Raw genomic sequence first — 13856 nt, forward strand, 5'->3', positions numbered from 1 at the left:
ATGACGATACCAAGATATATGATATAGTTTAGAATAGGAATATAATGCAAAATTATGATGGCGAATATTAGCATATGCAGCTAATTCACTCTGGTTCGACGGCTGACTTCTCTGACGACTTCTCTCTGCTTCTTTTTCTGACTGCTGACTTCTGCTTCTTTCTTTACGGCTGACGACTGTGTTTGTAGTGCGGCTGACAACTTACTACTGACAACTAAGTACATTTCTACTGACTGCTTAAAACCCAAATGAGTACCGAGTACTGATGGCGATGCTGCTTCTATGTGTTCCGCCATTCTCACTATCCTGCCTTCCCATCTTACATTTATATGCCAAATTTCAGTTCAAAATTCCAAGAATTACGGAAGCTATGAAAAACACGAATTGCATGATAGTGGGAGGATGATTTAGAATACAAAAACAAACTTGACCTGCCTAGAGCTCAGGGGAACCTGGATTTAAAGATTGGTCATTCTAGCTCTTGTACCTTCTGAGATCCTTGCACTCATACAGACTGACAGACGGACATGACTATATCGAGTCGGTTTGTCATCCTGATCAAGAATATATATACTTTGTGGGGTCCGCCACGCCTCCTTCTGCCTCCTTCAACAATGTCTCTGGAAATCAGCGAAACAGATATGTATATAAAGTGACAGTGGTGTCACAGCACAAATTCGGCAGCTTATAGAGTAGCCGGCGTTACAAGTTGAAGGGGACGAACGCAAAGAAAACCAAATCAAAATTACGGCCGCTAATTTTGAGAAAATTCTAAGCGATTTCGATGGCTATTCGGTGTCAAAAAGAAGGATCAGACACTTAGTGTATGCTTTGACTACCGCAAACTGAACAGTATGGTGTTACAGAATTGCCTTTCTGTGCCCATGGTTGAAGATGTACTGGAGAAACTACAAGCAGCCAAGTATTTTACAATAATGGATCCTGCAAAATTGATTTTTTCATGTGCCTGTGAAAGAAGGCAATAGACTCTACACAGCGTTCGTTACAAGAGCAGGACTATTTGAGCTAAACAAGGCGCCGCTTGGATTCCGAAACTCTCCAGCTGCATTTATACGTTTCTGAACCATATCTTCCAGAATCTTATAAACGGAGACATTATGCAACTTTACATGGACGACATTATAGTCTATGCCTCCTCAGATGAACAGTGTTTGCAGAATAAGAGAAAAGTGTTGGAAGCGGCTGCTGTACAAGGACTAAAGAGAAAGTGGAAAAAGGCGTTCCTTTGCCTTACGGGATTTTTATGCCGAGTTACGCGCAGGTGCTGCGTTCACTGACAAATCTTCTGAGGAAAGACGTGAAATTTAAAATTTGTCATGTTGAAATACCTGTTGAAATATACTTAAGAGTGAACCAGTTTTACATATTTACGCCAGAGAAGCACCCACCGAGTTACATTCAGACGCTTCTAAAGAAGGTTTTGGAGCGTTGTTGTTGCAGTCGTTCGATGGAAAGCTCCATTCAATCTACTATTGGAGCAAGAAAACGTCGCAAGCCGAATCTAAGCCGTATAGTTAAGTCCTGGGGGTTAAAGCTGCATATTTGGCATTTTAAAAGTTCCGCCACTATCTGCTGGTGACGCATTACATCGTTTTTAAGGAGACCTCGAGCAAGCAGGATATGCCGAGAGAAATCTTACAATGGTTCCGTATTTACAAGACTTTTGTATTGATATGAGACACGTCAGTCATTTAACCCGTTACCCACAAAGTGTGTTTATGATATTAACAGTTTTTGTCGGTACAATTTAAAAAAGCATAACAAAATTATGAGCAACTTTAAGCAGTCGTCAAGATGTTACAAAATGGGTCATACGAGAACTATAAGATGAAAGGCGGGCTGCTGTTGAAGTAAACGGGAGCGAATTGCTGGTCGTCCCAAAGCTGATGGAGCGTGAGGTAAACAAGAACGCTCACGAATCGGGTCACTTTGCGGTTCGCAAAACGGTGTATTGTAACGACGCTCTGTTGTACGTACATGATGTCGTCACAAAGGAGCAGGACGGCAATAGTTTAAGCTTAGGATGTAGGAGTATTGATAAGGATAGTTAAGTTGATATGGAAAATGGAGTTTTAGTTAAGTTTAGAGCGGAAAAGAGGAAGGCTGCCTATTGCCCGTGCAGGCTAGAATTTAATAAAGAATTGAAAACACAACCGCTCGTTGGAACAATCTGATGGCTCTTTCCTTTGGAGTGCCCAACAGAAATTACAGCACACTCTGGCCGGCGAGCATACCCGCGGCAGAGCATCGTTGCAAGTGGCGCCCAAGCAGGAACCCCAAAGGAAATTGAGGTTAAATCAATCATTGTGACCACACGGTGCACGGAACGAGGTGCAACACATCCATCCAGTTACAATGGAGGTGGCCCGGCGACGGTATCTGGCAGAAAATCTGGAATGGTGAGGCATACGCTTCGATGGCAGCACGGGCCCGCGTATGGAAAGCGTCCAGCCCACATGTACATTTGCCGTGCCGCAAACACGATGGCTGTCCTGCAGGCGCTGTTAAATGTCGGGGCTCTACACAGAGATCTGTCTGAATCCAATTTTGCTGCGATTGCGGCAGTGCGGGCATGCGCGTGAACGATTGCGACAAGTGACACTGCCAGGATGTATAGATGAGCTCACGTTGGGGCTGGATGGCATGTGGATGTACACATGGTCAACGGTACGATGATCGTGGGCGGTCAGACGCTGCAGCTGCGAGGGTGGCGCGGACGCCGGCGATGCAGAGGCCGACGTGGTAGCCATTAAAAGCCGCTGGGTACTCACCGGGGCAGCCACCCACGAAAAGCCGCTAGGGCCCTAACACTCCGGAAGTGGTACCTTCAGGCGTAGAGGAGCGCTGAACACCCCAGCAATTTGTAGCGCGAAAAGCGCGGTCGAGGGGAAAATCGCGGCAAGCGCCATCAATTGCAGAAAAATGCATTAAATGTAAAAATAGGACCTCGTGGTGCAACAGCTGCTGACGCCTGGTTGGCAGTTTTTGCAGCTACACAACGCTGCAGCAAGTGTCTGGCAGCACTATCGATCAGCTGAAAGCGACGAAGTGTACCACCCAACACAAACACAGAAGAAGCAATAGCATCAAGAGGGGAAGAGGTTCGCAGCACTTTAGTACATTACAGGACATTAGTAAAGACATTGGAAGGAGGATGCCATGGAGGAGTAGAACGTACAGGATCGTGACCCGACCACCCTCCGTTGGCAGAGGTTGCAGAAAGCGGTAACCCGGTTATCTACGACGAGAGAGCCGAGTGGGCAGGCCGCGGACAAACTCGTCGACAAACTCTCGCCGTTATGTTGCGAGGCACGCATGCGTTACAGCGAGGCGGTGCTGCAGCCACAGTCTAGAAGCGACAATTCCAGGTCTCAGCACCGCCTTCAATAAACAAAAAAGTCACCCCCTTGTGGGTCCGACATGTCGCCCCAAAAACAGGAACTGCGGATTTCTACGTCCTTACGTATCCGTTCATCACGGCCTTGACGTTACCCTACTGTGGCGTAACCCTGCGCATGTGCGACCGCAGTTGGCACAGCGCCCCCCCTCCCCCCCCCGCGCGGTTCCGTTAGGTGGCGCTGCTGCGACAACTTGAAATTTCGGCGCCTCCTGTAGCGCTGCCACTTCGCTTTTTTTCTGTGACCAGACCGATGCAACATTAATTATACAAACTTGCCGAAAATTGTGTGTCGCCAAGTGGGCAGGTCTGTAATTTTAGAATTCAATTTCCAATGCTAGTTTTTTGCAGAGGAAAACATATATTGCTACCACCCCGACATTGCGCAAAATTCTAAATGTTATAAAAAATGTTACAAATAAATTAAATTTTTAATAAGCAATGGGATCAGATGCGTTTCTCAAACATTTGCGTTGTATTTTGATTGGCGTTTCCGCAAATTCTCGCTGGTTAATACAAATGGAATATTTGTTTATTTACTTTGTGCGTTACAGAATTCAAGTACAATTAATCAGTCAAATGTAATCGTCAACAGTCAGCTGTTGCTGACAGGTGAGTGCGTTACAGGATTTATAGAATTAATTAGTTTAATGTAAACGTCGACAGTCAGCTGTGTGACAGCTGGCTTGGAGGGGAAGTTCGAAAAAATTAAAAATCTGATTTTTTGGGAGATTTTAAAAACAACTTTAGCTGAAATCTCCGGAGATTTCTGTGGCATCCCTGATTAATTGAGTTTTGTTTCGTTGAACCGATTTCGCTTAACACGAGGCTTTCTAGGAACGCAATCCCCGTGTTAAGCGAGATTATTGCAAGTTGATGAGGGCAGAAGTAATTGCGAGTATATTTATGTATATGTAAGTATGCATACATGTGTCTACATGAATTTTCAAATTTGAGAACACCAAAAATAAAAGATTATTTTAATAAATGTATCAATTTGTTATTTATTAACTTACAACATGGCTTCATGTTTTATGCTTTCTTTGCATGGCCTGTATTTTTTGCGCAAACTATTATCGACTATTTCGAAAGGTAAATCTATCGGTAGTGCCATCAATAGTTCGTGAGTCAGATTCCACAAAGGGATTGCTAGAATAGATTACAAATTAACAATATTTTACAATGTCATATCAACAAAGTGGCATGCCAGATCAGCAATTCCTTTGGGACGTATTTCAAAGGTAAGCATTTTATATCATACATACTTGTACATATGTAAGTATACTTAATGTGATGATACACTAATATATGTACATTTTATATTGCTTTTACGCGAAGGGTTGATAAAGACAGAAGTGGGCATATATCTGCAGATGAGCTACAGGTGGCTCTCTCAAACGGTACCTGGAGCCCTTTTAATCCGGAAACGGTGCGGTTAATGATCGGTATGTTTGACCGAGAGAACAGAGGCACCGTATCATTTCAGGATTTTGGAGCTCTGTGGAAATATGTAACAGATTGGCAAAATTGTTTTCGCTCATTTGATCGGGACAACTCTGGAAATATAGACAAACAGGAACTCAAGACCGCCTTAACATCATTCGGATACCGCTTATCTGACCATCTAATAGACGTGCTGTTAAGAAAATTTGACCGTTTTGGTAGAGGAACCATACTGTTTGATGATTTCATACAATGCTGTATTGTCCTTTATGTAAGCGCCTACACAAATGCATTTATATGGGTTTAGAAGAACTTTATAATGGGTAGACAAATCCGGTATTTCAGTTTAAAAACGTATTGAAAATCCCTGTGTTGCCATGACGTCCATGTATTAGAATTTGAATCGTAAAGGAATAAATAAAATTTTATGATGAATTAACTCTATGCCTACCTCCATAGAGTTGTTAATGAATGAATACTCCAATTACATTTAAATATTGTCAATTGACATATAGAAGCAATTTTAATTTCTTTAATACTCTCTCATGCGTGACGTGTTATCTGTAACACTAAACAAGTTAATCATTAAAATAATAATGAAGTAGGCAACAACAAAAATATATATATCTATGATGTAATTATTTATGTATGATGTATGATTCTTTTGCCTTTCAGACACTTACAACCGCATTCAGACAGCACGATACCGATATGGATGGAGTCATCACTATACACTACGAGCAATTTTTAAGCATGGTTTTTTCTCTTAAAATATAATTTGAATTTTTTTTTTTGTACTTTGTAAATTAATAATAATACAGTTATATTTACCCACGTCCTTAATTAAAATCTATGAATTTTTTATTGATATACTATACATGCATTCCTAATATTTATGTACATACTTATGTATTCAGTATCCACAACATTGCCGTGGTCAATAAAATTGTGTGCCGTGATATAAAATATGTTTTAATTCCTTTTCACAAAATGAGTGGATGTAGCCATGTCCGTGTCTATATGAACGCAAGGATCTCAGAAAGTATAAGAGCTAAAATAACCAAACTTGGTATCCAGATTCTTCTACGCCCGAGAAAGGGCAAGTTTGTTCATTTTTCCCGATGCAGCCCCCACTTCCCCGCTATTCCTGATTTTTTATAACTCCCGTTATTCTTGGAATTTTAGTCACATCCAATTAATGATTATATGTCCGTATCCCATGTTTTATTATGATAGGTTGATTAGAAAGAAAGTTATAGCCATATAACCAGGCTCAAGCTCTGTCCGCAGTTGTATTTGTTGCTGCTTTGACATAATTATGTAATGTACACATACATATGTACAAGTACACTAACATGCATAGACACGATTCTGATGTAAATGTATGTATGCATGTATGGAATATTTTATATTTAATTTAATAAATTAAAGTTTTTTAATAATTTTTTTGTTGTGGGGTGGTACAGGGTATTTAAGAGTTGAGCCTGCCCGACTTTAGCATTCCTTTCTTGTTTTTATACCCTGTACCAGTAGGGTAAAAAGGGTATATTAGGTTTGTGCAAAGTATGTAACATGCAGAAGGAAGCATCTCCGACACCATAAAGTATATATATTCTGAATCAGCATGGCGAGAGAAATCGATCTAGACATGTCCGTCTGTCTGTCCGTCTGGATGAACGCAAGGATCTCAGAAACTATAAAAGCTAGAATAACCAAAGTTGGCATCCAGATTCTCCTAGGTCCGAGAAAGGACGAGTTTATTTTGCACTTTGCACACATAATTTATATATAATTGTCTACTGTTGTTCAAAATTTTATTCAATTTGGTCAATTCTAAGAAAAGTTATTAGCAAAACAAATTCTCGCCAGTACAACCCCCCCCCAAACTGCAGCAACAAGTTCGCTCTTCTTCCTATTTTTGCTTCTGCTATGGGCGCATATAACTCAGTGACGGAAGTTTACCTGGGTACAGGGCTTGCTCGACTGTAGTGTTCTCTCTTGTTTTTTTTCGTTTTCTGTGGAAGTGGGTACAAGGTATTTAAGAGTTGCACCCCTTTCCTCCGTATTAATTTATTGTTTGATCTAATTGATTTTCAGAAAAAAATTTAAAATTTATTTGCAAATCCATTTTCAGAGTAGCCTCAGACAGACAGAAAAATGTAGCAGGCAGAAGGATGCGTGGCAGACCCCATAAAGTATATATATTTTTTATCAGCATGACAAGACGAGTCGATCTAGCCCTGCCTGTCCGTCCGTATGAACACCTGAAATTTCCTTCCCTCCCCCTCCCCAAGGAAATTAGTGATTGTCCATACCTGTTGTATTTCTTAGAATTTTTCTTTGAAATTCGGAAAATATCTCAGTATACCAAGTTCCATAATGATAGGCCGATTTAACAGGAATACGTATGTATATATGACTACACACACATACATATGTACAGAGTATTTCAAAGTCGAGATACCCGACTTTAGTTTCTCTATTTGTTTATTATACAAATACGTTTGATTGATCTATTGCAAATTGTGCGCGTAAAACATATTTAGTGTGTGCAATCAATTTTTTCCAAATAAGCTATAGTAGTCCAATTTTGTATTTACTCAATTCTATCATATGGTACACATAATAAATAGAAAACCTTGCATCTGGATCTTTTGCATTTAAATTGCGTCTGCTAGATCAAACAAGGATGGGATTCTATAATCGAGTGGGCTGAACTCTTAAGTTGGTACAGTAACTCGCAGACAAAAATTCGAAATTTTTAAAATTAGCAGTAGTTTTTGATAGCAAATATAAAAAAATAATAAATCCGACTTGTCCTTTCTTGGGCTTAGCCCAAGTTTGATTACTCTAGTTATTGCTGAGGTCCTTGCGGACCTGGCTATTTCGACTCGCCTTGTCATACTGATCAAGAATACAAATACTTTCAAGGGTCCGCTATTCCTCCTTCTGTGGGTTACATTTGTACATTCGCACTAATCTAATATTCCTTTTTCTCCTATGTGTACAGGGTATGAAATAGGTTCTATTAGATTAAATTGGATTTATGATCGATTTATAATGCATCGAAAAGAAACGTGGTCTTCCTTGGATCTAGTGGTGACTAGCTTATGAACATGCGTTTTGACAGAACTACTCGTATATATGTATATTGTCTATCAAATTATTAATATTTATGTATGTATGTACATATCTATACTTGTGTATTCCGATGACTTACATAAATGCATATACATACGTTCACCACTTTTAAAACGTAGATCGTTTTAGCTTAATTTAAATTGTGTACTATTACACACTCTCTTTCTGGTTAAAGACACCGTACTGTATGTATGGAGGAATTATCATTTATTATGAGGTTTATATTTAAGAACGTGGAGTACACAATATGCATACATATGCACAAAGACATGTCTTTATGAATGAGTATGCATGTACAAGAGTCGCGAGGCCTGTAACCCGAAGAAGTTGATTTATAGATGGATGGATGATACAAAAAAACGGTATTACACAAATACATTATTATTATTAAAATACGTACAATACACATGTTAATTTAATAGAGAAAACATACTCCTTAAATCATTTATTCTATTTACGTCATAGGGGAAAGTTCTACTGACGTGCGTCGTGTGGCACTATTTCTGGAAGCAGTACCAGTTACAGCTTGTGAGACCAGACGATTACTTGAGCCAGCGACGTTGGACTCAACACTGTTTTGGTTAGTTTGAATTGAGGCTTGCGACTTATTCGAGCTCGCAGGTTCACTTGTCGACCTTTTAGTTGTACTCTTTATGTCCTTCTTTTCGGCATGACTTTTTGTTGATACTGGCTCCTCTTCATCAGAATATTCAGCACTGGATATCGAGCAAGTATCCTGAACAAAATTATTCACCAATTATTCCTGCTCGTAATTTACCAATCCTAGCAAACCTACCGCATCTTTTTGTATTTTTAGTCGGCGTTCCTCCCTCATCCGCGTAAGTCTCATTAAAAGGGAGTAATGCTGCTCAACACGATATAAACATGTTCTACATATGGTTTTTGGCAGAGGATCTGTTGGGGATATCTGTAAAATATTTAATGTAGTTCTCCGTCATATAACGCACATTAAGATATAAAAGTACGGGTCTCTACTTTCTTAGACACTCACCGTTATTGGTAAATAGCCGTTAATTTTTTCCACAAGGCATAGGCGCTGCCCATGATCTCCATAAATATGAATCACGGTCCTGTGCATTTCAGAGCACAGGCGGCATAGAAATCCCGAAATGCACGCTTTTTCAATGCTGCCCATTACTAAAATTGATTGCTAGTTAGTTTTTTTACACAACTGTATATAAATTTGCATTAGTAAATTGAATATTTTATTCTTATAAGCTAGAACGAGGAAGATGTACTTATGAACTTATGTTTCAATATTATCTAATTTACTACTGGTTTTGTTGTCACCAACATATAAAGCTGATATTTCGCAAATGTAGCAAATTTCTTTGTAAGGTTCTTTATTATATACAAATCGTGTAAATGTAAATATGGATATATGTATGTTAGAGCTGGCAAAAAATCGATTTAAAACTCGATTAAATCGATCTTTTTAAAAGTGGCCGATGCATCGATTCTGAAAAAATTCGCGATTAATCGAAGATTTTCACATCATAACTTAAAATCAGGCGAAAGTAAAGAGTAAGTAAAAAATGTATATACATATATGTTGTAGGTATATTATTATATTTAACAATGTAAAATTAATATAGATAAACAAAGTGAAACAAAAGGTGTTGGCGGGTTTCCGATGGATGCATTTTTACATTGTTCAATAGGTAAGTTTCATACACAGCCTTACACAGGTTGCAGGTTAATTTGTTTCTTACAAATTTAAGATGGCGCCAAATGCAATGACGAGATTGGCGACTTCTCGGGAAAAAACGGAAAAGGTTCAAAGGTATGGACATATTTTGAAAAGGCTAAAGATGGTCAATTTGCCAAGTGTCTTTTATGTGGCACTAAATACAAAACATGCGGCAATACCACAAATATGCTTAACCATTTAAAGCGGTCTCACCCGCGTTTGAAAAAATGTCAACTAACGGACTGCCAGACAATAATATAAAAACATATTTTAAAATGTCAGAGCAGTACAAAAGTGAGTCGATGCGCAAAAAAAAATTAGACATGGCATTAATGAAAATGATTGCCATTGATGTCCAACCATCTAGAAACATAATAAAAAATGGACCTATGGAAACAATGTACAGCAATTTAAAGGACAAATTAAAGGGTATGCTTGCAAAAGCAGAGCAGTGCGCAATTACAGCAGATTGCTGGACATCGAGGGCTAATGAAGGTTATTTAACAATTACTTGCCATTTTATTGATGGGACCTTTACTTTACGCGCAGCAGTATTGTCGACCATATCGTTGTTGGTCAGCACAAATCACTCAGCTGAAAATATTGCACTTTACAGCTTTAGAAGAGTGGAACATAATATCCAAAGTGTCGACCATAGTAACAGACAATGCAAGTGCCATGATAAAAGCTTGTGGTATCTTGCAAAAGCGGTTCTCTTAACTAAAGAGCCAATTTCATTAGTTCTTTTGAGCATATCATAGGCTCAAGAACCTCTAACAGCAGATGATATAAGCCTACTAGAGGACCTAAAATTATTGATAGCTCCTTTCGACGATGCCACCAATCGTATATCATCAAGCTCCAAAGTAACAATTTCATTTGTGATCCCACTGTCAAATGGCCTGGCACAAAACCTGATAGCGCAGGAACCAAATCTGAAGACGGAGAAAGGGAAGCAAGCTTGTTTGTTTTTAATTGAAAATATTAAAAAGAGACTATATAAATTTGAAGAGCGCACCACAACACGACTTGCAACTATCCTTGACCCGAGAGTTAAAAAGGAGGGATTTCGGTCTTCAAATAATGCTGAACATGCCGTCAGATTAGTTGAAAACATTTTGACTTCCATCGGAAAAGCTTCGCCACCTCCAGAAGCCCCGCCAACACCTTTCGAAGAGCCGCCAGTAGTGACTGTTGAGGCCCAACCATCCGTGTTAAACTTTATGCACATAAACATTGCGAGTAAGGCACGCAGCAGCAGAGTAGATGCAATTGTGTCTCTCCGACAATACAAGGAAAAAATGAATGAAAATCAGCAGTCTGATCCACTTGAATACTGGCGGGTACGTATGTTTATTGGTTTAAATTATCATATGATCCGGTAATTTTTATTCATTTCCTTTCAGTACAATTCTTGCGAAATGCAAGCACTAGCTTCGTGCGCACTTCGCTGTTTGTGCGTTCCTGCTTCATCCACGGAATCGGAGCGAATTTTCAGCAAAGCTGGACAAATCATATCCGACCGCCGTTCTTCATTAAAACCCAAAAATGTTGATAAGTTGGTATTTATCAACAAGAATTGGTGGATTAATGATATTGATGCCAATTGAATTCTGTGAATTCGGATTTATTATTTAATCAATTCAATGAATTTTGTTTTTTTTGTTTTTTAATTAAGCTAAGTACTTTTCTTGGAAAGCAATTAAATCTTTTGTTCCTTTGTTAATTGAAAGCAATTTCTATTTATATTGAAATGATATTTGAAAAACTCCTTCCAGTTGAAGCAAATTTTTCGATTAAATCGATTTTTTAGTTTGAAAAAATCGATGTAGGCAAAATTGAATTTTTGCCAGCTCTAATGTATGTATATATGTATATGTTTGCACACGTTAAATGTCGAAATCGATGTGAATAGAAAATCGATAAGTTGGGTATCGAAAATATTTTACACAGGCTAATCTCAATGTTTTCATATATATATGCATGAATATTTTCCAAAACACCGGAAGCATTTCGTGTATTAATTTAAACGTACATATGACTGCTTTGTATATTTATGCGTATATGTGGCCAAAAGAAATTTTATGTATTAATATACTGTTGTAAACTTAATGCTGCACCTATCGAGATGGTTAAGCTTGCATTGAATTTTGAAATAATTTGAATATTATGAGTTTAAATTACAGTTTTGAAAATCAATTTAAATTTCTCCTTTTGATTTCAAGTCAAACAATAATCTAATAACCAATAATGTGAATGTGTGTGTAATGTAATTCCTAAAAGTAACCCTCGCACCTAATTATTAAGCGGCCCTTGCACGCGCTGACACATACAATTTTTAGTTCAGCGCCCTAGCTGCAACAGACAGCAGCGGTAACCTGATGCTCTTGCTGTGCCGCAAGAGGCGATAGCCTGTAATTATTTTATTTAGAATTAAGCTTTGCAATTATTGTCTTTAGTTTAAGCTGCACCAAAATTAAGCAGGTGTAATACCTTAAAAATACACTGCTCCGGCATCGCCGTAAACTATACTGTTTGTTTTATTGTTACGCCACAAGGCCAGATATTGGAAAGCTTTGGCTATCCCAACGTATTATTTAAACGTGAACCGGCATCGTACCGCTTCCGGATTCTTCGGAATCCTCTGCAAAGCGCTTCATCAAGAAGTCGTTGGTCATTGGGAAGGCGTTTTGCATAACTTACTTACTGGAAACATCGGATTTCGAGCCAAAAGAGTATCGTGAGTGGGTGATAAAACTATTGGAAAACTTACTTAAATTAAAATTCGTAGTGAAGTCATCTAGGGACAGTCATCTAGGGACAGCTAACAGGAATCCGACAATGTGAGTTCGTTCCTGAGTATGACTCAGTTCGAAAAGCGGCGCTACCATCAGAGTATTAAGAGAGATTTAAAAAAACTCTTAATGTACTGTAAGAGTGGTCTCATATATAACAAGTAGAGAAGCTAAAGTCGGGTATCCCGACTTTGAAATACTCTGTACATATGTGTAGAATAATTATGCGTGTATGTGTGTGGTTGTATGTGTCTGTGTATGTCAGTGTATATCTCGTGTGTCTGAGCAATGAGGATGAAATCAAAAAAATAAAACAAACTTGCACAGCGTACACACATAACGCATCTTTGTGCAAAGTTTGGTGTCTCTACCTCTTATAGTCTCTGAGATCCAGGTGTTCATACGGACAGACGGACAGACAGACAGACAGACAGGGCTAGATCGACTCGTCTCGTCATGCTGATCAAGAATATATATACTTTGTGGAGTCTGCCACGCCTCCTTCTGCCTGTTACATTTTCAGCTCCCGCAAACCTAATATACTCTTGTACATTTTATGTATAAAAGGAAACCGCGTCAGCACCCACAGCCCAAACAGCAAGAGCTACGAAGCTGAAATTTGGGCTCAAGGATCCTATTATAGTGAAGGTGCCCACTAAGAAGGGATTTTGGAAAATTGGGGTTTTAATATTTATTCACCTTTTCAAATGAAAAGTTTGTGTCATAAATTTTTTCCGATCGATTTCAAATTTGGGGACTGTAATCTACGTAACTAAATCTAAAACTTTGCGTTCAAGGATTTTCAAAATATACATTTTACAAATGCAGGCAGAACAAACAATACAAAATATCAAACAGTTGGGGACAACTAAGTATACATACACACACACATACAAGCAGCTGTTCGTGTAGTTGCGTGCAAGCAATTGAAATAGCCAAAGCAAAATGTGAGACACTAATGTGTGAATGTACACACATGTGTATGTATGTATGTATGTTCATTCGTCTTGTACTGACAGAGCAAGAAATGTTAATTAATTAAAAATTATTTAACATTTTAAAAAGTAATTTTTGCTTTGTTTAGTACATTTGGCATTAGGGTTTTCATTAGTAACTTTATGCAGCAACAACAAATTACAAAGAACGCAAATATCAAATAGTTGGGGACATCATGTACACACACTCACACACAGAACAAGCAACAGTTCGTATCTGTGTGCGGTTCTCTACGTACGGTTGAAAAAGTAAAGAGAAACATGCACGCATATGTATGTATGCCTGTGTACGTACATATAAAGCATGTATGTATATTCATAAGTATGTATGTATGTATACATTGGACAATCGA

General features: G+C 38.6%; 2 protein-coding genes across 4 annotated transcripts; one reads left to right on the forward strand and one right to left on the reverse strand.

Moving 5' to 3' along the window:
• Positions 1-4510: 4510 nt before the first annotated feature.
• On the forward strand, positions 4511-5729 carry LOC115621284 (programmed cell death protein 6). The gene is made up of 3 exons (XM_030514887.1): positions 4511-4659; positions 4757-5132; positions 5537-5729. Exons 1-3 carry the CDS (start codon positions 4601-4603, stop codon positions 5636-5638), a joined length of 537 nt encoding a protein of 178 aa, XP_030370747.1. The 5' UTR covers positions 4511-4600; the 3' UTR covers positions 5639-5729.
• Positions 5730-8365: 2636 nt separating this feature from the next.
• On the reverse strand, positions 8366-9416 carry LOC115621368. Of its 3 annotated transcripts, none has more exons than XM_030514991.1 (4): positions 9296-9416; positions 9015-9160; positions 8799-8930; positions 8366-8738 (listed from the first exon to the last, which is right to left on the reverse strand). In XM_030514991.1, the coding sequence occupies exons 2-4, from the start codon at positions 9156-9158 to the stop codon at positions 8457-8459; spliced, it is 558 nt and encodes a 185-aa protein (XP_030370851.1). In that variant the 5' UTR covers positions 9159-9160; positions 9296-9416; the 3' UTR covers positions 8366-8456. The 3 variants fall into 3 exon arrangements, with proteins under 3 accessions (XP_030370851.1, XP_030370853.1, XP_030370852.1); XM_030514993.1 differs by having other exon boundaries at positions 9318-9333; XM_030514992.1 differs by lacking the exon at positions 9296-9416 and adding an exon at positions 9262-9277.
• Between the last annotated feature and the right edge of the window lie 4440 nt (positions 9417-13856).

This window comes from Scaptodrosophila lebanonensis, unplaced genomic scaffold, assembly GCF_003285725.1.
Source record: "Scaptodrosophila lebanonensis strain 11010-0011.00,11010-0021.00 unplaced genomic scaffold, SlebRS2 tig00000024-arrow-pilon, whole genome shotgun sequence".
Lineage (NCBI taxonomy): Eukaryota > Metazoa > Arthropoda > Insecta > Diptera > Drosophilidae > Scaptodrosophila > Scaptodrosophila lebanonensis.